Source organism: Lynx canadensis, chromosome D4 (assembly GCF_007474595.2).
Source record: "Lynx canadensis isolate LIC74 chromosome D4, mLynCan4.pri.v2, whole genome shotgun sequence".
Taxonomy (NCBI): domain Eukaryota; kingdom Metazoa; phylum Chordata; class Mammalia; order Carnivora; family Felidae; genus Lynx; species Lynx canadensis.
The window spans coordinates 45,942,104-45,960,327 of NC_044315.2; the positions used below are offsets into that span (position 1 = coordinate 45,942,104).

Here is an 18,224-nt window from a genome sequence, read left to right on the forward strand (position 1 = left end):
ACAGATAAAAACTGAGGTACATAGACATCAGATTGACTTTCCTAGAGGCATAGAGTTATTGAGTAAGCGGTAAAGCCAGCCAGATCAGTCACTTCAAGAGTCTTTCTGCCAGGTGGGGTCCTAAGCCAGTGGGGAAGTGAAATGATAGTCCTCTTGCCTAGCTGGGAAGGTTTGCTAACTGTAGCAAGAGTTGGGACAGCCTTCAGTGTCATTTCTTTATTACTTGCAGAAACCAGAACTCAGTTGACTGTATCTTAAACCATGTGAGCATATGTATTAGTGTCCTGTTGATGCTGTAACAAATTACAGTTGACTCTTAAACAACATGGGGGCTAGGAGTGCTGACTCCTGTTGAGTTGAAAGCCCATGTATAATTTTTAACCTCCCCAAAACTTAACTACTAATAGTCTACTGTTGACCAGAAGCCTTTGATGACAGTCATTTAACGTGAATTTTATCTGGTATATGTATTATGTACTATAGTCTTACCATAAAGTAAGCTACAGAAAAGAAGGTGTCATTAAGAAAATTCTAAGGAAGGGGCGCCTCGGTGGCTTAGTCTGTTGAGGATCTGACTCTTGATTGTGGCTCAGGTCATGATCTCACAGTTTACAAGCGTAAGCCCCATGTGCTTATATTATAGCGTGGAGCCTGCTTAGGATTCTCTGCCGCGCGCATGCGCGCGCGCTCTCTCTCTCGCTCTGTCTGTCTGTCAAAACTAAATAAATAAAAACATTTAAAAAAAGAAAATCATAAAGAAAATACATGTATATACTTTACTGTACTTATCAAAGAAAATGTAATCCACTCTTGTCCCCTATGATTGTAAACCCCCATTGCCCTTGGTCAGCATTTCCTTCAACATTAATCATGCCTTATTTTATGCTGGACAGGAGTATTGCTATTTATAGCAATTGAAGTTTAGGTCATTAAATGTTTCATTGAATGTACTGACACTTAAGTTATGTGAAACACCACGGATAGGTGGGCAGGCTGTGTGAAGCAAGGTATTTCTCATTTGCTCCTTTCTTTGCTGGATCTCGACAGCCTAGCCCTGAAACCATTGGAAATATTAGTATTAAAGTCTTCATTTCCTCCTCAGGGCTGTCCCCTTCACTTGCCCCTGCAGGCTTGAGTGCTCTGAGGCTCCAGCCTCAACCACAGCTTCTCCTTGGTGCTGGCTCTCTGTTCCATCTCCAGCCCAGACCTCACTCCTGAGCTGCTGGCATTTGTTTGGACATCTTGATTGACTTAATCCTCATAATACCTGTATAAATGGGTGGATAAACTACATTTTATGATTGGAAATGGAAAATCAAAAAGATACGGCAGTTTGCTCTAAGCCATATAGCTAGGGGTTAAAGAGCTTTATTTAAAGTGAAAAATGTAAGGGGCGCCTGGGTGGCTCAGTCGGTTGAGCGTCCGACTTCGGCTCAGGTCATGATCTCATGGTCCGTGAGTTCCAGCCCCGCGTCGGGCTCTGTGCTGATGGCTCAGAGCCTGGAGCCTGTTTCAGATTCTGTGTCTCCCTCTCTCTCTGCCCCTCCCCCGTTCATGCTCTGTCTCTCTCTGTCTCAAAAATAAATAAACGTTAAAAAAAAAATTAAAAAAAATAAAGTGAAAAATGTAAAATCTTCCACTTGACAGAGGAAATGAAAACTATAGTTAATAATATCACATGTATATGACATAAAGCATAACTAATACATGTTTTGTCTTAAGATAGAAGTTCAGAACAGAGAGGAGTGATTAGGCAAAGAAAGGGTAGAAATAGAGGAGAGAGGGACAGAGATACGGTGTGGGTTCTATTGCGTGGACATTGGGGTATAGCTGCTAGAGGTTTTTGTGGCCCTGTTTTTGTACTCGATCATGGTTGTAAATGGGGATATTGCTAATACTTGACTCATGGAAGGCAGATACCAAGCCAGAGCTGGAGTACGTGGCACCATTTTATTGGTTAGTTTTACAAAAAGAGAAAAGCCTCTGTTTATATGGGCTGGAACAGTCATTTGACCTGTTCTTCAACCCCATCTGGAATTGCTTTGGGGTTAACTTAGCCTTCCCCTGAGACACATGACAAAAGGTTGGGAGGAGTACAGGCTAGGTTTTCATCCCTGCAAAGCACGGAGGCCTCCTTACTGAGCCAGGTGGCTTTGGTGCCAGCTAGTGTCCCTGTTTGGTATGTGACAGGATGAAAGTAACAGATTAATTTTGGTAGGCGGACCCACCAGCTGTATAAACTGAACCAGTATATTCTCCATGCCGTTTCCTTCTCTCCCGTCCCCGGAAGTAGACATTAAGTGATCTACCTTCCCCTGTTTTCCCTTGGTCTGGCCCTCTCCAGCCCTCCCCTCTGTAGGAAAGATGAAGAGTCTCTTTCCTGTATTACTCATGAGTTCAAGTTGAGAACAATATAAAGGACATAGAAAGTGCTTTATTCTGAAAACTTCGGGTGAAAATTGCAGGGTGATTTGGCTCTGGCTCTGGGTTAACTTTAACCTCTTCTTTGTGGATTCAAAAATGTTTTACCAAAAAGTTGAACTAAGAGAGTTCAGAACTAATTACGATGGGTAGAGCAACAAGCTAAATGGGGTGGCAAAGAGATTCCCAAAAGTGGAGCAGGACAAATGGCTGCTTTCTCAGTGGGCCAAAGGCATGAAAAAACAAGATTGGGGGTAGAGGACAGAAATTACTTTCATTAGAGACAGGTCAATCAAATGCAAGTTTAGGACCTCATCTGGAACTTGAAACTAAAGAAGCATTTGTTTAAAAAAAAAAAAAAAAGGGACATTTTTGAGGGCATCAAGGAAGTTTGCATGTGGTCTGTGTATTAGTTGGTGCTGAGGAATTAATTTTAATCAGATGTGATAATGACATTGCAGTGAAAAGTACACATATTTTGGTCCATCTAATGAGGGGCAAAATGACAAAGTCTGAGATTTGCAATCATGGAAAAGCTAACAGATGAGGCAAGCTTGACAACATTTGAATTGTTGAATCCAGGTGACGGATATATATGGGGTTCACTGTACAGTCCTCTACATCTACAATGATAGGGAATTTTATAGTGACTTCTTAAGTGGTTTACCCAGCCTCCCGAGCCCAAAGTTGAGCTGTGCCTACAGTCCACTTTGGTTGTCCTGTCATAGTCACCAGACCTGGTGGGAAGCGTTTTGCCACCAACCCAGAGCCAAAAAAGCCAAATACCATTCCAGAGTGGCTTTTCCGATAGTTGTCTTCACCATATCCAGAGCTGTTGATTCTGGAGCAGGCACCAAGATGCTGACCTAGATAAAGTTGATTCACCAGCCTCCAGAGGATGGAGTGATGGCTTTTAAAAAAATTTTTTTTTCACTTTATTTTATAGGACCACCATAAGGCTTCAGACCTTCTATGATGGAAGTCATTCCTGTGCCAGAGGAGTATGCCATATTCCCATGGCTGAGCCCTTCTGCCCCAAAACGAGAGAGGTTTGTAGTCTTTCTAGAAGGTGCGCTAAAATAAGTTGTAAGGGCTTGGGGTGGCATCTAGAGTTAGACTAATTGGCTAAGCACATGGTCCCTCTTCCACCTCTCAAGCTTGCTTCTTGGGCAAGGTTTCACGAAGAGTTTCTCTGTGTCAGTAATGCCTCTCAGTCATTTATAAGCTGAATCACTCAAAGTTGCAAGCTACTTTTTATAGGACTTGATTTTGCTGTCAGAAAACCTTTTTTTAAGTTTATTTATTTTGAGAGAGAGGGTACATGTGCGCACAAGCAGGGAAGGAGCAGAAAGAGGGAGAGAGAGAATCCCAAGCAGGCCCTGAGCTGTCCGCATGGAGCCCGACTCAGGGCATGATCCCATGAACCATGAGATCATGACCTGAGCTGAAACCATGAGTCGGATACTTAACTGACTGAACCACCCTGGTGGCCCAGAATACCTTTTAAATAATTTAGTGTAGGACAGCGTATTAGTCAAGGATGTATAGTCTAGAACAAGATTACCTTGGTTCTTGGATCAAACCTCTGCTCTTCTGCTTAGTTGTGTTTTGTTGGACAAGTTACTTAATGCCTCTGAGCCTCAGTTTCCCCATTTGGAAAATGAAGATAATGATAACATGTACCTGATAGAAATGTGTGAGGGATAGATAGGTTATTACTCATAAAGTGCTTTGAACTATACCTGTTATGAGACATCCAATGAGTGGTAACTGCTTTTATGAATTAAGTTATTAGTGATAATCTGTAAATTTTCAGATTGGCATCATTGACTTTTACACTTGATCTTAGCCAAAAGGCCGAGAAGCAATGGCATCATTCACTTTTAAGATGAGTTTGGCTATTACTGTCCAGCCTCCTTTCCAGTATTATAGTAAGATCTCAGAACTACGGGGATAGCCCTACAAATGCCAGTGGAAGTACATGACCATGCCACTCATTCAGATAATTTCAACACCTACATATGGAAAGTAGAACTTTTATGTTCAACCCTGCATAATTGTGTAAAAATAGGTTCCTTGTGGTTAATAGCAAGGGCATCTTAACCTCACTGTGATCTCAAAATTCTAGAATCTTAAACCAGGAGTTGTGGGGGACCGGGGGGCAGGGAAGCCATTTCAGATATACCACTGCTTGTTGGTTCCCTCTGATTTCTGTGAAAGTAATTTTTTATTTGTTTTAAAAAAATGGAAGGTTAAGTTTGTATTTTTGTATTTGGATGTATATGTTTCTGGGTAGTTAGCAGCAGAATATATCAAAATGTTGGTGCTAGTCTTCCCTCTGAAACACAGATCTGTCCACATAATGAATTTGTTTTCCAGGGTTAATTAGATGTATATAAAATTGTCATCCATTTCCAAATGGGGGCAGCTTGGGAAGAAATAGACTAGGGAGAGATATGCTTGAGATCTTGTCCCACAGAGAAAACACTGATTTACAGTACTAGGAGTAGAGGTAGGGTAAGGGAAATACTAATGATGTCTTCAGAACTCATGCAAATGTGGTGGCTTGGTGATAGTTTCCAGTAACAGAGTTTGGCCTCCCTTGAGACCACATTAACTCAGCAGTTATTGGTCTAGCCAAGTCAAGGGACCCCCCCAACATTTAGAGTGCTAGGAAAGGCAGTTTAAGAAAATGGGAAAGGGGTGCCTAGGTGGTTCAGGCAGGTGAGCGTCCAATTCTTCATTTCAACTCAGGTCATGATCCCAGGGTTGTGGGATGGAGCCCCCACGTTAGGCTCCACACTGAATGTTGAGCCTGCTTGGGATATTCTCTCTCTCCCTCTCTCCCACTCTCTCCCTCTCCCCATTCCCACCCCCCTCCTCTTGTGCGTGTTCTCTAACTAAAAAAAAAAAAAAGAAAAGAAAAGAAAAAAGAAAAATAAGCCTTTGGAATATAACTTTATTCCTACATACTCTGAGAGATTTGTAAATATTGTCCAGAAATGTAAAGAGTAGATGGTGCTGCCCCTTGGTAATTATTACTTTAACTTTGAACATTCACATGACTTTTCATGTACTGATGAGGAAGGATTGTCAAGGTGAATTGTCAAGTGGCAAACAAGGTGTGAACAATGGTTGTACTGCTCTACCACTTGTGTTATATATAAAGAGGTAAATATGAAAATATTTACATGCAAATAGAGTCTTTTTGGAAAACTGACCCAAAAAACTAGTGATTTCCCTTGGGGAGGTGAATTGGCTCACTAGGACGTGGGTGGAAAAAATACTCGTCACAGAATAATATCCTTTTGTAGTGTTTATCTTTTGTCCCATGTCACTTCTACCCCCAAAATATTTTCACTTCATGTCGTTTTAGGAGGTAATCTGAAGACACAGTCTTTGGAAGTTCTAACACATAAAATATATTTAGCTTGGTGATCTAATATTGCTGATAATATTTGAAGGATGGTGGTAGGTTCAGGAATTCCATCATGATTGCTCAAAACATGTAAATGAAAGCATCTTGACCTCAGACCCAGAGATCTCTCAGTCAGCCTGTGGTTTGTATCTCTGGTACATAGTGTTGGAGTTCTCTGTTCTTGTGGGGGGTGCAAAGTGACGAGACCCCGGGGTCTCACTGTAGCTGGCCCACACCCAAAGCAGCCTTCTCTTCTTCCTCCTCACCATCATGCACCCACCTCCCAGAGTGACGTGAGAACTTAACACGCCATAATCCAATGTACCAAGTGGTTGTGCTATTCCTTTACTCATCTCTAGAGGTGCTCAAGTTTGGCCAGACATACAGCTTAGGTATTCAGGATTTTAAAAGACATTTAATGAAGACAGGACTGGGCTGGCTATATCTTTTAAAAACAATTTTTTAAATGTTCATTCATTTTTGAGAGAGACACAGAGCACCAGCGGGGGAGGGACAGAGAGAGAGAGAAAAACAGAATCTGAAGCAGCCTCCAGTCTCTGAGCTGTCAGCACAGAGCCTGATGCAGGGCTTGAATTCACGAACTGGGAGATCATGACCTGAGCCGAAGTTGGATGCTCAACCAACAGAGCCACCCAGGCACCCCTAGGCTGGGTATATTCTTAATTTGGGGGTGGCGGGGGTAGGTAGGGGAAAGAGGAGTGATTTAGGCCTTTGAATTTATAACCTGTACTCTAGGGAAAAGTTTTTATTAAGCATACTCTTATTTTCAACATAATCTGGGATAAATAAACATGATATAACATCAACTGTTCACTGTCCTATGACTTGTCACGCTTCTAAATTTGGAGTTGCCAAAATTATTTAAGAAATAGGTTAATTTGCTTATGTGGTTCCGACACATGCAGGCTAGACATACTTTGGCCTAAATTGGAGACTTTATTGACATTGAGTCTCTCCATTTTATATTTAAAGCACCCCAGGAACCTTTGTCAATTATTTGGCAAACGTGTGTAGAAGGTGCCAAAATTAGCAATTGTTAGAAGACCGGTTTGGCTTTTTACACAGTGTTTACAATATGTCCAACACAGTTCTGTGATGTATATTCCTTAGCTCCTTTAACCTGCACAACACTTCTATAATATAATCTTAATTACCATTTTACAGATGAGAAAACAACATACAAAGATTAAGTGAATTTCTGGCAGTGCTTAAGTAGGTTAACAGTTAAGTTTAAAAGACTTAATTTTTTTTTTTTTAGGACTTCATTTTTGTTTTTAATTAAAAAGGAATGTTGAAGCACAGGCTAGAAATTAATAACCTGAAGGTTAGATGTGCATTATTAATTAGATACTGGAAAAACTGATCAGGCTTTTAAATAATGTTTTTAGGGGCGCCTGGGTGGCTCAGTCGGTTAAGCGTCTGACTTTGGCTCAGGTCATGATCTCGCGGTCCGTGGGTTTGAGCCCCGCGTGGGGCTCTGTGCTGACAGCTCAGAGCCTGGAGCCTGTTTCAGATTCTGTGTCTCCCTCTCTCTGACCCTCCCCCATTCATGCTCTGTCTCTCTCTGTCTCAAAAATAAATAAATGTTAAAAAAAAAAATAATGTTTTTAAAATCCATGCATAGCCTTACCATTGAAAGAGATGCCATGATAAATTTATCCCTAGAGAGAAAAAACCTGCACAGCCTCATTCTGTTTCGGTATGTTTGTGGGAGAGGCAACAGGCAAAAGAGATTATGAAGAAATCATCTTCTAGCCAAGAAAAGCTTTTACAATGGTCTTTAGATTGTGTATGAAAGACCTTTCAGGAGCTTGGAAACTGTTCCTAGCATGTCTTTGAGATGTGACTAGAATCAGAACCTCAGCTCAGCCTCTGGGGTGAAGAGCTCAGACTCAAATCCATATTCACAACCCAGCTTGGTCTCTTCAAGCTGTTAAGAAATAAATGAAATTAAAGTATAAAAAGAAATGCCTAGTGTATAGAAAAAGCTCACTGTTTGCTTTTATTGCTGTAAGCTATATGTGCAAGGCGCTGGGGGAACAGGATTATGTAAGGAAGGTGAGGATCCAGGAAACACATTTCCGTGATCTCCCAGGCTCTGTCTGAGGGCCTCCAGGTACTAGCCATTTATAGAAAAATACTTAAGTAATTAACTTGTTCAACATTGGGGGGAAAAAAACAATATTAAACTGTTACTTACATTTGTATGTTTTGAGTTTGTGACTCTGTGTGTTTTCTAGGTCCTCATAGAGACTGCTAAAAAGTTAGGGCTCCGGTGCCACTCAAAAGGGACAATGGTCACAATTGAGGGACCTCGCTTTAGCTCCCGGGCAGAAAGCTTCATGTTCCGCACCTGGGGGGCGGATGTTATCAACATGACCACGGTTCCCGAGGTGGTTCTTGCTAAGGAGGCTGGAATTTGCTATGCAAGTATCGCCATGGCGACAGATTATGATTGCTGGAAGGAGCATGAGGAAGCGGTAGGTGGAATTTGCTTCTGAATATATACCGCCTGGGTTTCCGGGTGCCACGAGAGCCATTGAGAGAGTGCCTTAACCATTTGTTTCTACTGTATTAGTTCCAGAAACCACCTTTCTACCAGGTCTTAAAGTCAGCTTTTGATATATGGTCAAATATTTTCTTTATAGTTCTCATTGGAAGATACAAAATAGGTCTCCAGAGAGAAGAACAAGACACTTCTTTCCAAGGATCAACAGTAAACAGTACATTGTAGACATGTAGGTGCAGTGGGAATTCATTTTGAGACTTGCGCCTTATTTTTTTTTTTTTTTAATATTTATTTTTGAGAGAGAGAGAGAGAATACAAGCAGGGGAGGGACAGAAAGAGAGGGAGACACAGAATCCGAAGCAGGCTCCAGGCTCTGAACAGTCAGCACAGAGCCCGACCCAGAGCTCAAACCCACGAACCATGAGATCATGACCTGAGCAGAAGTCAGACGCTTACCCAACTGAGACACCCAGGTACCCCGAGACTTGGGCCTTATTTTAAAGGTGAAAGTGTGTTTTGGTTGTAATTTCCTTATCCTGCGCTACGGGTTGTTTGTTTTCAAAGGGAAAGACCTATTACCTCTTCCTGGTATGAGGACTCTGTGTTCATATCTGTTTAACCTGCCATGACTGGATGGATGATGCTTGGTGTAGGAATATGACAGCAGACAGTCAAGCCTGTAAGGGTCTAACATTCTGAGTTTTTGGGGGGCTTAGGGAGGAAGTACAGAGGTTAAGCAGACCAATGTAAGAAAGCTCAGGCTTATAAAGAAATAGTATGGTGAGAAGTACATATCCAGTTGACTCAACCAAGCATTTGAAGTCTGGGAAGCCTTTCTGGTGTATGTGCGGTGGGAAAGGCAGGCATGCATGGGTGGAGTGGAGAGGAGGGAGGGAGGCAGGCAGCGCCATGTAGACTATATAAGGATTTCAGCAGGGAGGTTAGTAAGGAGTTCTGGGCAAGAAAGACGGCAAGGTCCAACTGGTATCTGAAGACACTCGACCACTTCAGTCAGGCTTCCAAAATAAATATTCTCATTGTGGAAAACTTCAAACAGCTACAAAAGTAGAGAGTCTAGTATAATGAACTCCCGGTTACCCATCACCCACCTTTCCTATGGCCAGTCTTGGGTCATATAAATATACCCCTACCCACTTCTCTCTCCCCTGCCCTCATTATTTTGAGTAAATATTTTTCCAAAAGGAGTCTCTTATATTTTTTTAAATAAAATAACAAAATAACCACAATACCATTATTGTACCCCAAAATACTGATATGAATTCCTAGTGTAATCAAATATCTAGACTGTTGACATTTTCCTTCCAGTCTTCTACAACCATTCACATCAGGGTCCCTTATAACCCATACATTGCATTTGAATGATATGCCTTTTTTTGTTTTGTTTTGTTTTGCTTTGTTTTGTTTTGTTTTGTTTTGTTTTGAGAGAGAGCATGCAAGCTTGTGCAGGAAGGGCAAAGGGAGAGGGAGAGAGAATCTTAAGTAGACTCCACACTCAGCACAGAGCCCAACACGGGGTTCGATCTCACAACCGTGAGATCATGTGCTGAGCTGAAATCAAGAGTCCGACACTTAACCAACTGAGCCACCCAGGCGCCCCTGGAATGATACACCTCTTATATCTCTTTCAATCTAATATTCCCCTGTCTTTTCACTCCTTGGATTTTACTTGAAGAAAATGGATCATTTGTCTTGTCCTCTATCTCATTTTAAAATAGAGAAAGGGAGTGCTCGCTTCAGCAGCACATAGACTAAAATAGAGAAAGGGACAAAAGTACAGTCAAGGAGTTTTGAAGTAAAGAACGAGTACAGGGCTGGCTGTTCTGAGCACACGTAGGGGAGCTGACATCTTCTCCAAGGTGACCCTTCCCACTACGTCAGAACTGCTTGTTTCACCGTCCATTTTCATACAAAACCGAGTAAGATATTCTTGCTGTCTGTCCATCTGTGTATATGGAGTTTGGGTTATACTTGAACACAGGTTCCTTGTTTTGCATCAGTAGCTTGGTGTGTAAGAGACTTCCAGATCCTGACACAGCATAATCTCTGACTTGGCAGCTCTGGTCACCTAAGGGACAGCTCAGACTTGCGGTGTTGAGAAGCTGCCTCCAATTAGCAGGAGGCTCCAGCTCCTGCCACTCCCCAAGAGCAGATTGCTTCCTGCCTGTGGCTTTCTGCTCAGTCTGGTAACATCGGTCTCCTCTGCAGAGCAAATGGTGCTTTCCTTTAATACATGAGGTTTGGAAAGCAGTCAGTTGGAGTCGCTTGAGTTGAAAGCAGAGAAACTAAGCTGGGTGTAAGTGGTAAGGCATGAAGGCAGATAATGCTGAATGCCACAAGAAAAGCATAGATGAAGTTCGCATCATCAACCAGCCATGTGTGTCACTGTGCTTTAGACCAGATGTGCAGCCTGGTGTGGTGTGAAGATCTGGGAGTTGCCTAAACCCGCTGTCAAATTCCTGTTGCTCCATTTACTTGTAAGACGGGGCAGGTTATTTGATCCATTTACTCTTCTGTGGGATGGAGCCAAAAGTGGGGGGGGGAGGTGTATATAGTTTTGACCTTGCAGGATTTCTGGGAGAATTAAACCAAATGATACATGTTGAGCAAGTACCATAGTGCTGGCTCCTGTGCAGGGGTGGTCATCGGATGGCAGCTATGACGGAGGGGGGTGCAGAAGTGTGAAGAAAACTTGACATTTGAGCTAGACATTAAACAGAGGATTTAGAGGGGCGCCTGGGTGGCTCAGTCGGTTAAGCCTCTGACTTCGGCTCAGGTCGTGATCTCATGGTCATAAGATCGAACCCCACATTGGGCTTTGCAGAGCCTGTTTGGGATCCTCTCTTTCTCCCCCTCTCTGCCCCTCCCTTGCTCTAGCTCTTACTTGCTCTTTCTCAAAAATAAATAATAAACTTTAAACAGACGGTTAGCTTTTATTATGAGGAGGTTAGTAGAGTGGGCATTTTGGGTAGAACCCAACATTAGGAACAAAGAAAAGAGAGGTCAGAGTCTATATAGAAATATCAGTCAAAAGGAAAAGTGTAAGGAAAAAAAAAGCAAATATAAGGTAAATCCCTTGGGTGCTTCATGAGCCTGCCCTGGAAGACTCTGCTTAAAGTATGCCTCTCCATGTACCTGGCAGCACCCAGCCCGTCACTGCTTCGTATCCCTGCAGTGAACGGTGCTCATCATTTTTTTCCAAAACACACCTCAGTGTTTGTGGGAGGGATTTGGACTTTATATAAACTCCAGGAAATAAGTAGACAAGTATTAATAGTCCTTGTGTCCCTGAACCTCAGATCCGTTCTGAAGTATAGTGAGGTGTGACAAATATTCCACCTCTAATTATCCATTTTACATTCACAATTTTCAACTTCCTTATGAAGCAATTTCAGTCATATACAAAAGTAGATAATAGTATGAGCTTTTGTAAATCAACACCCAGCTTCATCTATGAACATACCAACTTAATGGCCAACCATATTTCATCTATACTCTGATCCATAATTTTATCCATAGACACCTAACATACATTATCATCACTTTCCAACAATAATTCCTTAACCTATTGAGGCAGAGTTCACGTTTCTAGTGATCTCTAACACCACAGTTTTTTACTTCCAAGTGTTCTGAAAAGAAACCAGGTCATTTGACCTATAGAGTTTCCCACCAGAGTTTCCCACCATCTGGATCACTGAAATCATCTCCTTGGGGTAGTTTGAAGGATTTCTCTGTCCGCTGTATTATTTTCTGTAAATTGACAGCTGGTTCTAAAGATTTTTCGATCCAGTTCAGGTGTCAGACGTAGTGTTTAGTTTTCCCATCAGGAAGCTCATTAAAGTGGACTATTTGTTTGGTTTGGGATTTTTTTGTTGTTGTTTCTGTGATATTAGCAGCTCATCCATTAATTCATTGGGAGCTATAAAAATGATGAGACTCTGATTCGTCTTGAAGACGTCTCTAAAGGGAAACGTGCTGGAGCATCTGGGTGGCTCAGTCTGTTAAATGTCAGACTTAGGCTCAGGTCATGATCTCGCAGTTCGTGGGTTCGAGCCCCTACATCAGGCCCTCTGCTGACAGCCTGGAGTCTACTTCAGATTCTGTGTCTCCCTTGCTCTCTACCCCTCCCCCATTCATGCGCTCGCTCTCTCTCAAAAAATGAACAAACATTAAAAAAGATTTTTTTTTTATTTTTTTTTATTTTTTTTTTTAAATTTTTTTTAACGTTTATTTATTTTTGAGACAGAGAGAGACAGAGCATGAACGGGGGAGGGTCAGAGAGAGGGAGACACAGAATCTGAAACAGGCTCCAGGATCTGAGCTGTCAGCACAGAGCCCGATGCGGGGCTCGAACTCACGGACCGCGAGATCATGACCTGAGCCGAAGTCGGCCGCCCAACCGACTGAGCCACCCAGGCGCCCCTAAAAAAGATTTTTTTTTTTAAATGTACATCCAAGTTAGTTAGCATATAGTATAACAGTGATTTCAGGAGTAGATTCCTTAAAGCCCCTTACCCATTTAGCCCATCCCCCCTCCCATAACCCCTCCAGTAACCCTCTGTTTGTTCTCCATATTCAAGAGTCTCTTATGTTTTATCCCCCTCCCTGTTTTTATATTATTTTTGCTTCCCTTGTGTTCATCTGTTCTGTGTCTTAAAGTCCTTGTATGAGTGAAGTCCTATGATATTTGTCTTTCTCTGACTAATTTAACATAATACCCTCTAGTTCCATCCACATAGTTGCAAATGGCAAGATTTCATTCTTTTTGATTGCCGAGTAATAAATACTCCATTGTATATATATTCCACATCTTCTTTATCCATTCATCCATCGATGGACATTTGGGCTCTTTCCATACTTTGGCTATTGTTGATAGTGCTGCTATAAACATTGGGGGGCATGTGCCCCTTCGAAACAGCCTGTATCCCTTGGATAAATACCTGATAGTGCAATTGCTGGATCATAGGGTAGTTCTATTAAAAAAAAAATTTTTTTTTAAGAGAAATATGTTCATCTTCTGATTGGTAGCCAGTGTAGCAATGGTTTTAAGACTGGGATCCATTTTACTGTGGATGTGAGGAGAATTAGCCACATCTTTCTAGACCATGCTAACACATACTTCTGAGATGGTTTCTCAGGCATTATACTGAGAACCAGTGGTGCTTTTCAGAGATGTCATTAGGTTTCTCCAAGACCTTCCCCCTGGAAGCAAGACTGCCTTGAAAAATGCAGAGCTGGTGCTCAGGGGATTGGAATTGGAGTAAACTGACTTCACAGATGAAGTAGAAACTCGGGAAAATGGTCTGCGAAAAGCAGTGGAATTATAAATTGCTAGTAACACCCTGTGCTGTTGTTTCTCTAGGTTTCAGTGGACCGGGTCTTAAAGACCCTGAAAGAAAATGCCAATAAAGCCAAAAGTTTACTCCTCACTACCATACCTCAGATAGGGTCCATGGAATGGTCAGAAACCCTCCAGAACCTGAAGGTAAGTATCCTTAGCCATCTTCAAGCAGACCCTTCCATAGACCTTCAGCTGCCTTTTTCTCTTATTTTCACTTCACCTTGATTTAGCCCGTCGTGTATTTTATACTAGTCTAGAAGTTCTCTGCAAGTTTTCATGCTCTTTACTATCATACTAAAATTGAGTAGTTTTATGTTTTGGCTAATAATGCAAGACTGTTGAAAGTCGAGGTGGTGAGAGTTTTATTATCTAGTCCGCCAGATTCTGAACATTGTCATGCTTTGCAAGGTATCACTAAGTCACACTTTAAAGAAGACTGATTGTGCTTATTGTGCACATGGCTTACATTGTTGACAAAGCTATTTGCTGTTTGGCAGATCCATGCAAAATTTAAAGCCAAAACACTAAGATAGCAATACCAAAACGGTGCCAAAGAATGTCTACCTAGGGCTGATGTTGTGTCAAATTAAGACAGTGATTAATGATAAACATGGGATGGGTTGTAGATTGGTAGCTTTTCAACTCTAGTAGTAATTCCCAGAATATAATTTAAACAGACTGCTAAACTCAGAGACTTGTGATTTTTATTTGGACATTTTGTGACTCTGATGATTAACCCCATTGGATAAGGAATTGCCTCAAATGGATTGGATATTATATTCCCCTACTATCCAGAGAAGCTAACTAGCATGTTCTAAGGCCTAGAACACACCTGTACTCTTGGATCTTATGACAGGTAGTTGAGAGAGGATTTGAAAAGTTGGTAAAAGCCCTCCCTACCTGAACTGCTACTACCAAGGAGCCCTGGAATGAGAGCCACGATTTCAGTGTGATGAAGACACCGTGTGGTGGTCAGTGATGGACAACTGCTGGGCTTGGAGGAACCATGATTTGGAGTGGATGCTGACTGCATGGTATAAATGCTAAATGCTCCAGCACAGCTGACTTCAAGCTGTCCACACAAAGCCACTGATAGATACACAGAGCTGGTTCTGGCAAACTGATATAGCAGGCTGCAGCACACCCTATAACAAAGTGTCTGTCAGCCTTAAGGACTGGCAAAGTCAAGAATATTGGAATTTGTATTCTGTTTTCCCACTAGACTTCAAGTCCATAAGGGACAGGAAATACATGTGTTGGTTTCAACCTGTATACCTAGGAGATACATGTTCTTAAGTGAGTAAACGATAGCCCTTTTCCCCCATCATAATTGAATACAGGCAACCCTTACTATAATTAAGAAGGAAAGGGAAACAATAATTTCTAAGAATAGGGAGTGTTATAACCAGAAACCGTTATATTTTCCTGAGTGCGGTGCAGTAGGAGCAGCATAACGTTAGCTTGTCTAAACAAGCACACTATTGATTGTGGGAAATATGACTCATACTTTTGCAGCTGCCGAGGCTAATGTCACCTGCAAAATATGATGGGTTGTTTTTTTTTTTTAGGTTTTCCAACTGACCGTATTTTGACCATGGTCTTTTGAATTTGAAGATAATTTCCCAAGCAATAAATTATTTCAGCCTCATTTTTAAGTAAAAAATGCTTGAATGGTAGAAATTCATGTGTTCCTTTCCTTCTGAGAAACTTCCGAAAGTATGTAAAAATAGTGTATTTCTGTATATATGCATTTTTAAAGAGGGTTAATAGGTGTAGCTTTCATCAGATTCTCAGGAAAGAAATTGATCATCAGATTCTGAAGAAAATGAAGAATTGCTGCTCTAGACAAAACTAAGAATCATGACCTCCATTCTGTCACATTAAGGGACACCCTACTAATAACCACCGCTTATTCTTTTGGGGTTTTCTGGGGTAGCATGTTCAGACCTCTGTACACTGAAATGTGTATCATCCATTCACTCATGCATTTCAGAAACACTTAGTACCCGTTATGTGTCCAGCTGTGGTTTATAAAGATATATAAGACTTGCTGTGATAAAGAAGATCCTATTATGTTTGGAGATACCAGTGTGTTAAAATTTCAAGGATTTTTTCCAGTGGGGTAAGGTGAATGACAGAGATTGCGTTAAATTAATCGAGGCTGGAGGTTGGTGCATAAAATGTGTCCTAGTGGATGTGAAAGGGAATAGAGATCTGAGAGAATCTGAACAACCTTCTTGAAATAAACACACTTTACAGGAAAGGAGAGAGAGACAGAGGAACAAAGAGTTATGAGCTATGTCCCAAGTCCCACCTCTGGTTGGTTGTTTTTAAGCTTTGGTGAACATGAGAATTTTCTGAGGAGTGTACACCATGAGTTCTCACTCTCTGAAATCAAAATCTGGTTTGGGGCACCTGGGTGGCTCAGTCGGTTAAGCATCCGACTTTGGCTCAGGTCACCGTCTTGAGGTCTGTCAGTTCAAGCCCTGTGTTGGGCCCTGTGCTGATAGCTCAGAGCTGGAGCCTGTTTCAGACCCTGTCTCCTTCTCTTGGCCTCCCCTTCTCGTGCTCGCTCTCTCTCAAAAATAAACATTAAAATTAAAATCTGGTTTGTAATAAGTATTCCAGGTGATTATCCTGATCCTAAGAATCACCACCTACAGCAAGTGCTTGGTTAACTGTAATCTATGCCTGCTTTCTTCCTTTTAGAATACAGCCCAGTTTTCTGTTTTATTACCAAGACATTAAAAGAGCATGGCTGCCTAGAAGACCAGAAGACTTTCTAATTCCAGTCATTTGGGAAATTTCTGCCTAGTTAATGGAAAAAACATGGAAAGACATGCAGCTCTCATGCCCCTGCCTGCTAAGGAAGAACATGACAAGACATGCACATATCAGAAATGCCTTCTAGAAGGCTTGGACTGCTTCAGAAAACAGAAGGAAAGCAAATCACCAGTTAAACACGTGGAAAAATTCTTAAAAAGACAAGACCCCATTTGCCCTTCCCCCAGTAAGTTTGTAATAATACAGGGTAGGAGATAACATCCAGCTTCCTATGTTACCAAGGAAATATGAAGAATGAACTGGAATTCTTAGACTATTTATTGGTGTAACTGTAAATTCATACAGTCTTTCTGGAGGGCAGTTTGGTAAAATTCCTACAGTTTTAAAAAGTTTTAAAAATACTTACACCCTTTGTGCTGGCTACTCTAGTCCTAGGACTTTATCTTTATAAAATTATCAGAGATACAAAGAATTATGTATAAAGAAGGATGTCTAATATAGTTTTAGTTATAATAACAAATATACAAAACAATCTGAATATCCAACAGTTGGAGGTAAATTATGACCTAGCTCTAATTAGATTGTGAAGCAGCCAAGTAAAGATCGTGTTTTCACATATTTAATGTCCTAAAGAAATGACTGCTCTGTAATATGAAATGACAAAAGGATATGCATAAGCATTTTACATTGCTAATTTTGTCTTTAAATTCTGCATTGATGTATAAAAAGACTAGAAATGAATATATTATAATCTTTTGTTACCATATTTGGGGGAGGGAAACAATTTTAATTTTCTTTATATTTTTCTGTGTCTTCACATTTTTCTACAGTGAATATAATCAAATGGTAAAGCTGTCTTAAAAATAAAAAGACCCAATTCTTGAAAAAATACAGGTGTAATGATACAAAATTTAAGATGGTAATTCTAAGAAGAGTTCTGTTTGAGTTCGATCTTCATGAGTGACTGTACAGTCAGAACGATATTTGGGCTTGCCACAACTTGAGAAAAACTGGGTGTTGAATACTCAGATAGTCTTAAACCATGTAAGAGACTATATACACACATTATAGTGTGTCAGGTATTTTTAAAATTAATATTTGATCTTTGTTTCTACTTTTTGAGTTGATGAATTATCTTACATGAGTTAGTGGTTTAGATTTTTTTATAAAATAGAAGCTTGCTTCTTACACTGCTTTTTGTTAATTTTATAGGAACGTGTTTTGTTCTGTCACAGGGAGATCTTTTTTTTTTCCTCAGAATTATTACTTTTCACTGTGGGCTGTTACTGGATCCTTTAGTGATGTATCCTGTTTAAAGAGTCTGTAAAGTCCATGTGTTTGTGTCTAGGAGATTGGCTTCAAGATAATCTGCTAATTATAAACAATAAAATAAACCAGTTACCCCCAGCATTAAAACATGGAGCTGTTTGGGTTACATGTGATTATGACTCTTGCATTCTCCAATACAATGATTCAACTCTGGTTGCGCATTAGAGATGCACAGATGGCCTAATGAATCTGAACCCAGGGTTGTCTGGGTCTGTAAACCCTGATTCACTACTCTGTAATACTATACCTTCCTTTCCTTCATTCTTAGAAGTCTGATGATATCAAGGCAAAAATGTGGGCATTTTTCTTGCTGCCTTCAGAAAGCACAGTTTTCCCCCAATGACTTAGGTACTCTTCTTGATTCACTAGCCTTTTCTAGCAAC

General features: G+C 41.0%; 1 protein-coding gene across 1 annotated transcript in view; it reads left to right on the top strand.

Annotated features, from left to right (window-relative positions):
• The window catches only part of LOC115499481 (methylthioadenosine phosphorylase), a 48,862-nt gene extending 30,934 nt beyond the window's left edge, over positions 1–17,928 (top strand). Inside the window, exons 5-8 of the mRNA XM_030293414.2 lie at positions 3,368–3,470; positions 8,101–8,340; positions 13,750–13,872; positions 16,438–17,928. Coding sequence (XP_030149274.1) covers positions 3,368–3,470; positions 8,101–8,340; positions 13,750–13,872; positions 16,438–16,476 — 505 coding nt within the window. The 3' untranslated portion in view covers positions 16,477–17,928. The remainder of the gene's footprint in view (positions 1–3,367; positions 3,471–8,100; positions 8,341–13,749; positions 13,873–16,437) is intronic.
• The last annotated feature ends 296 nt before the right edge of the window (positions 17,929–18,224 follow it).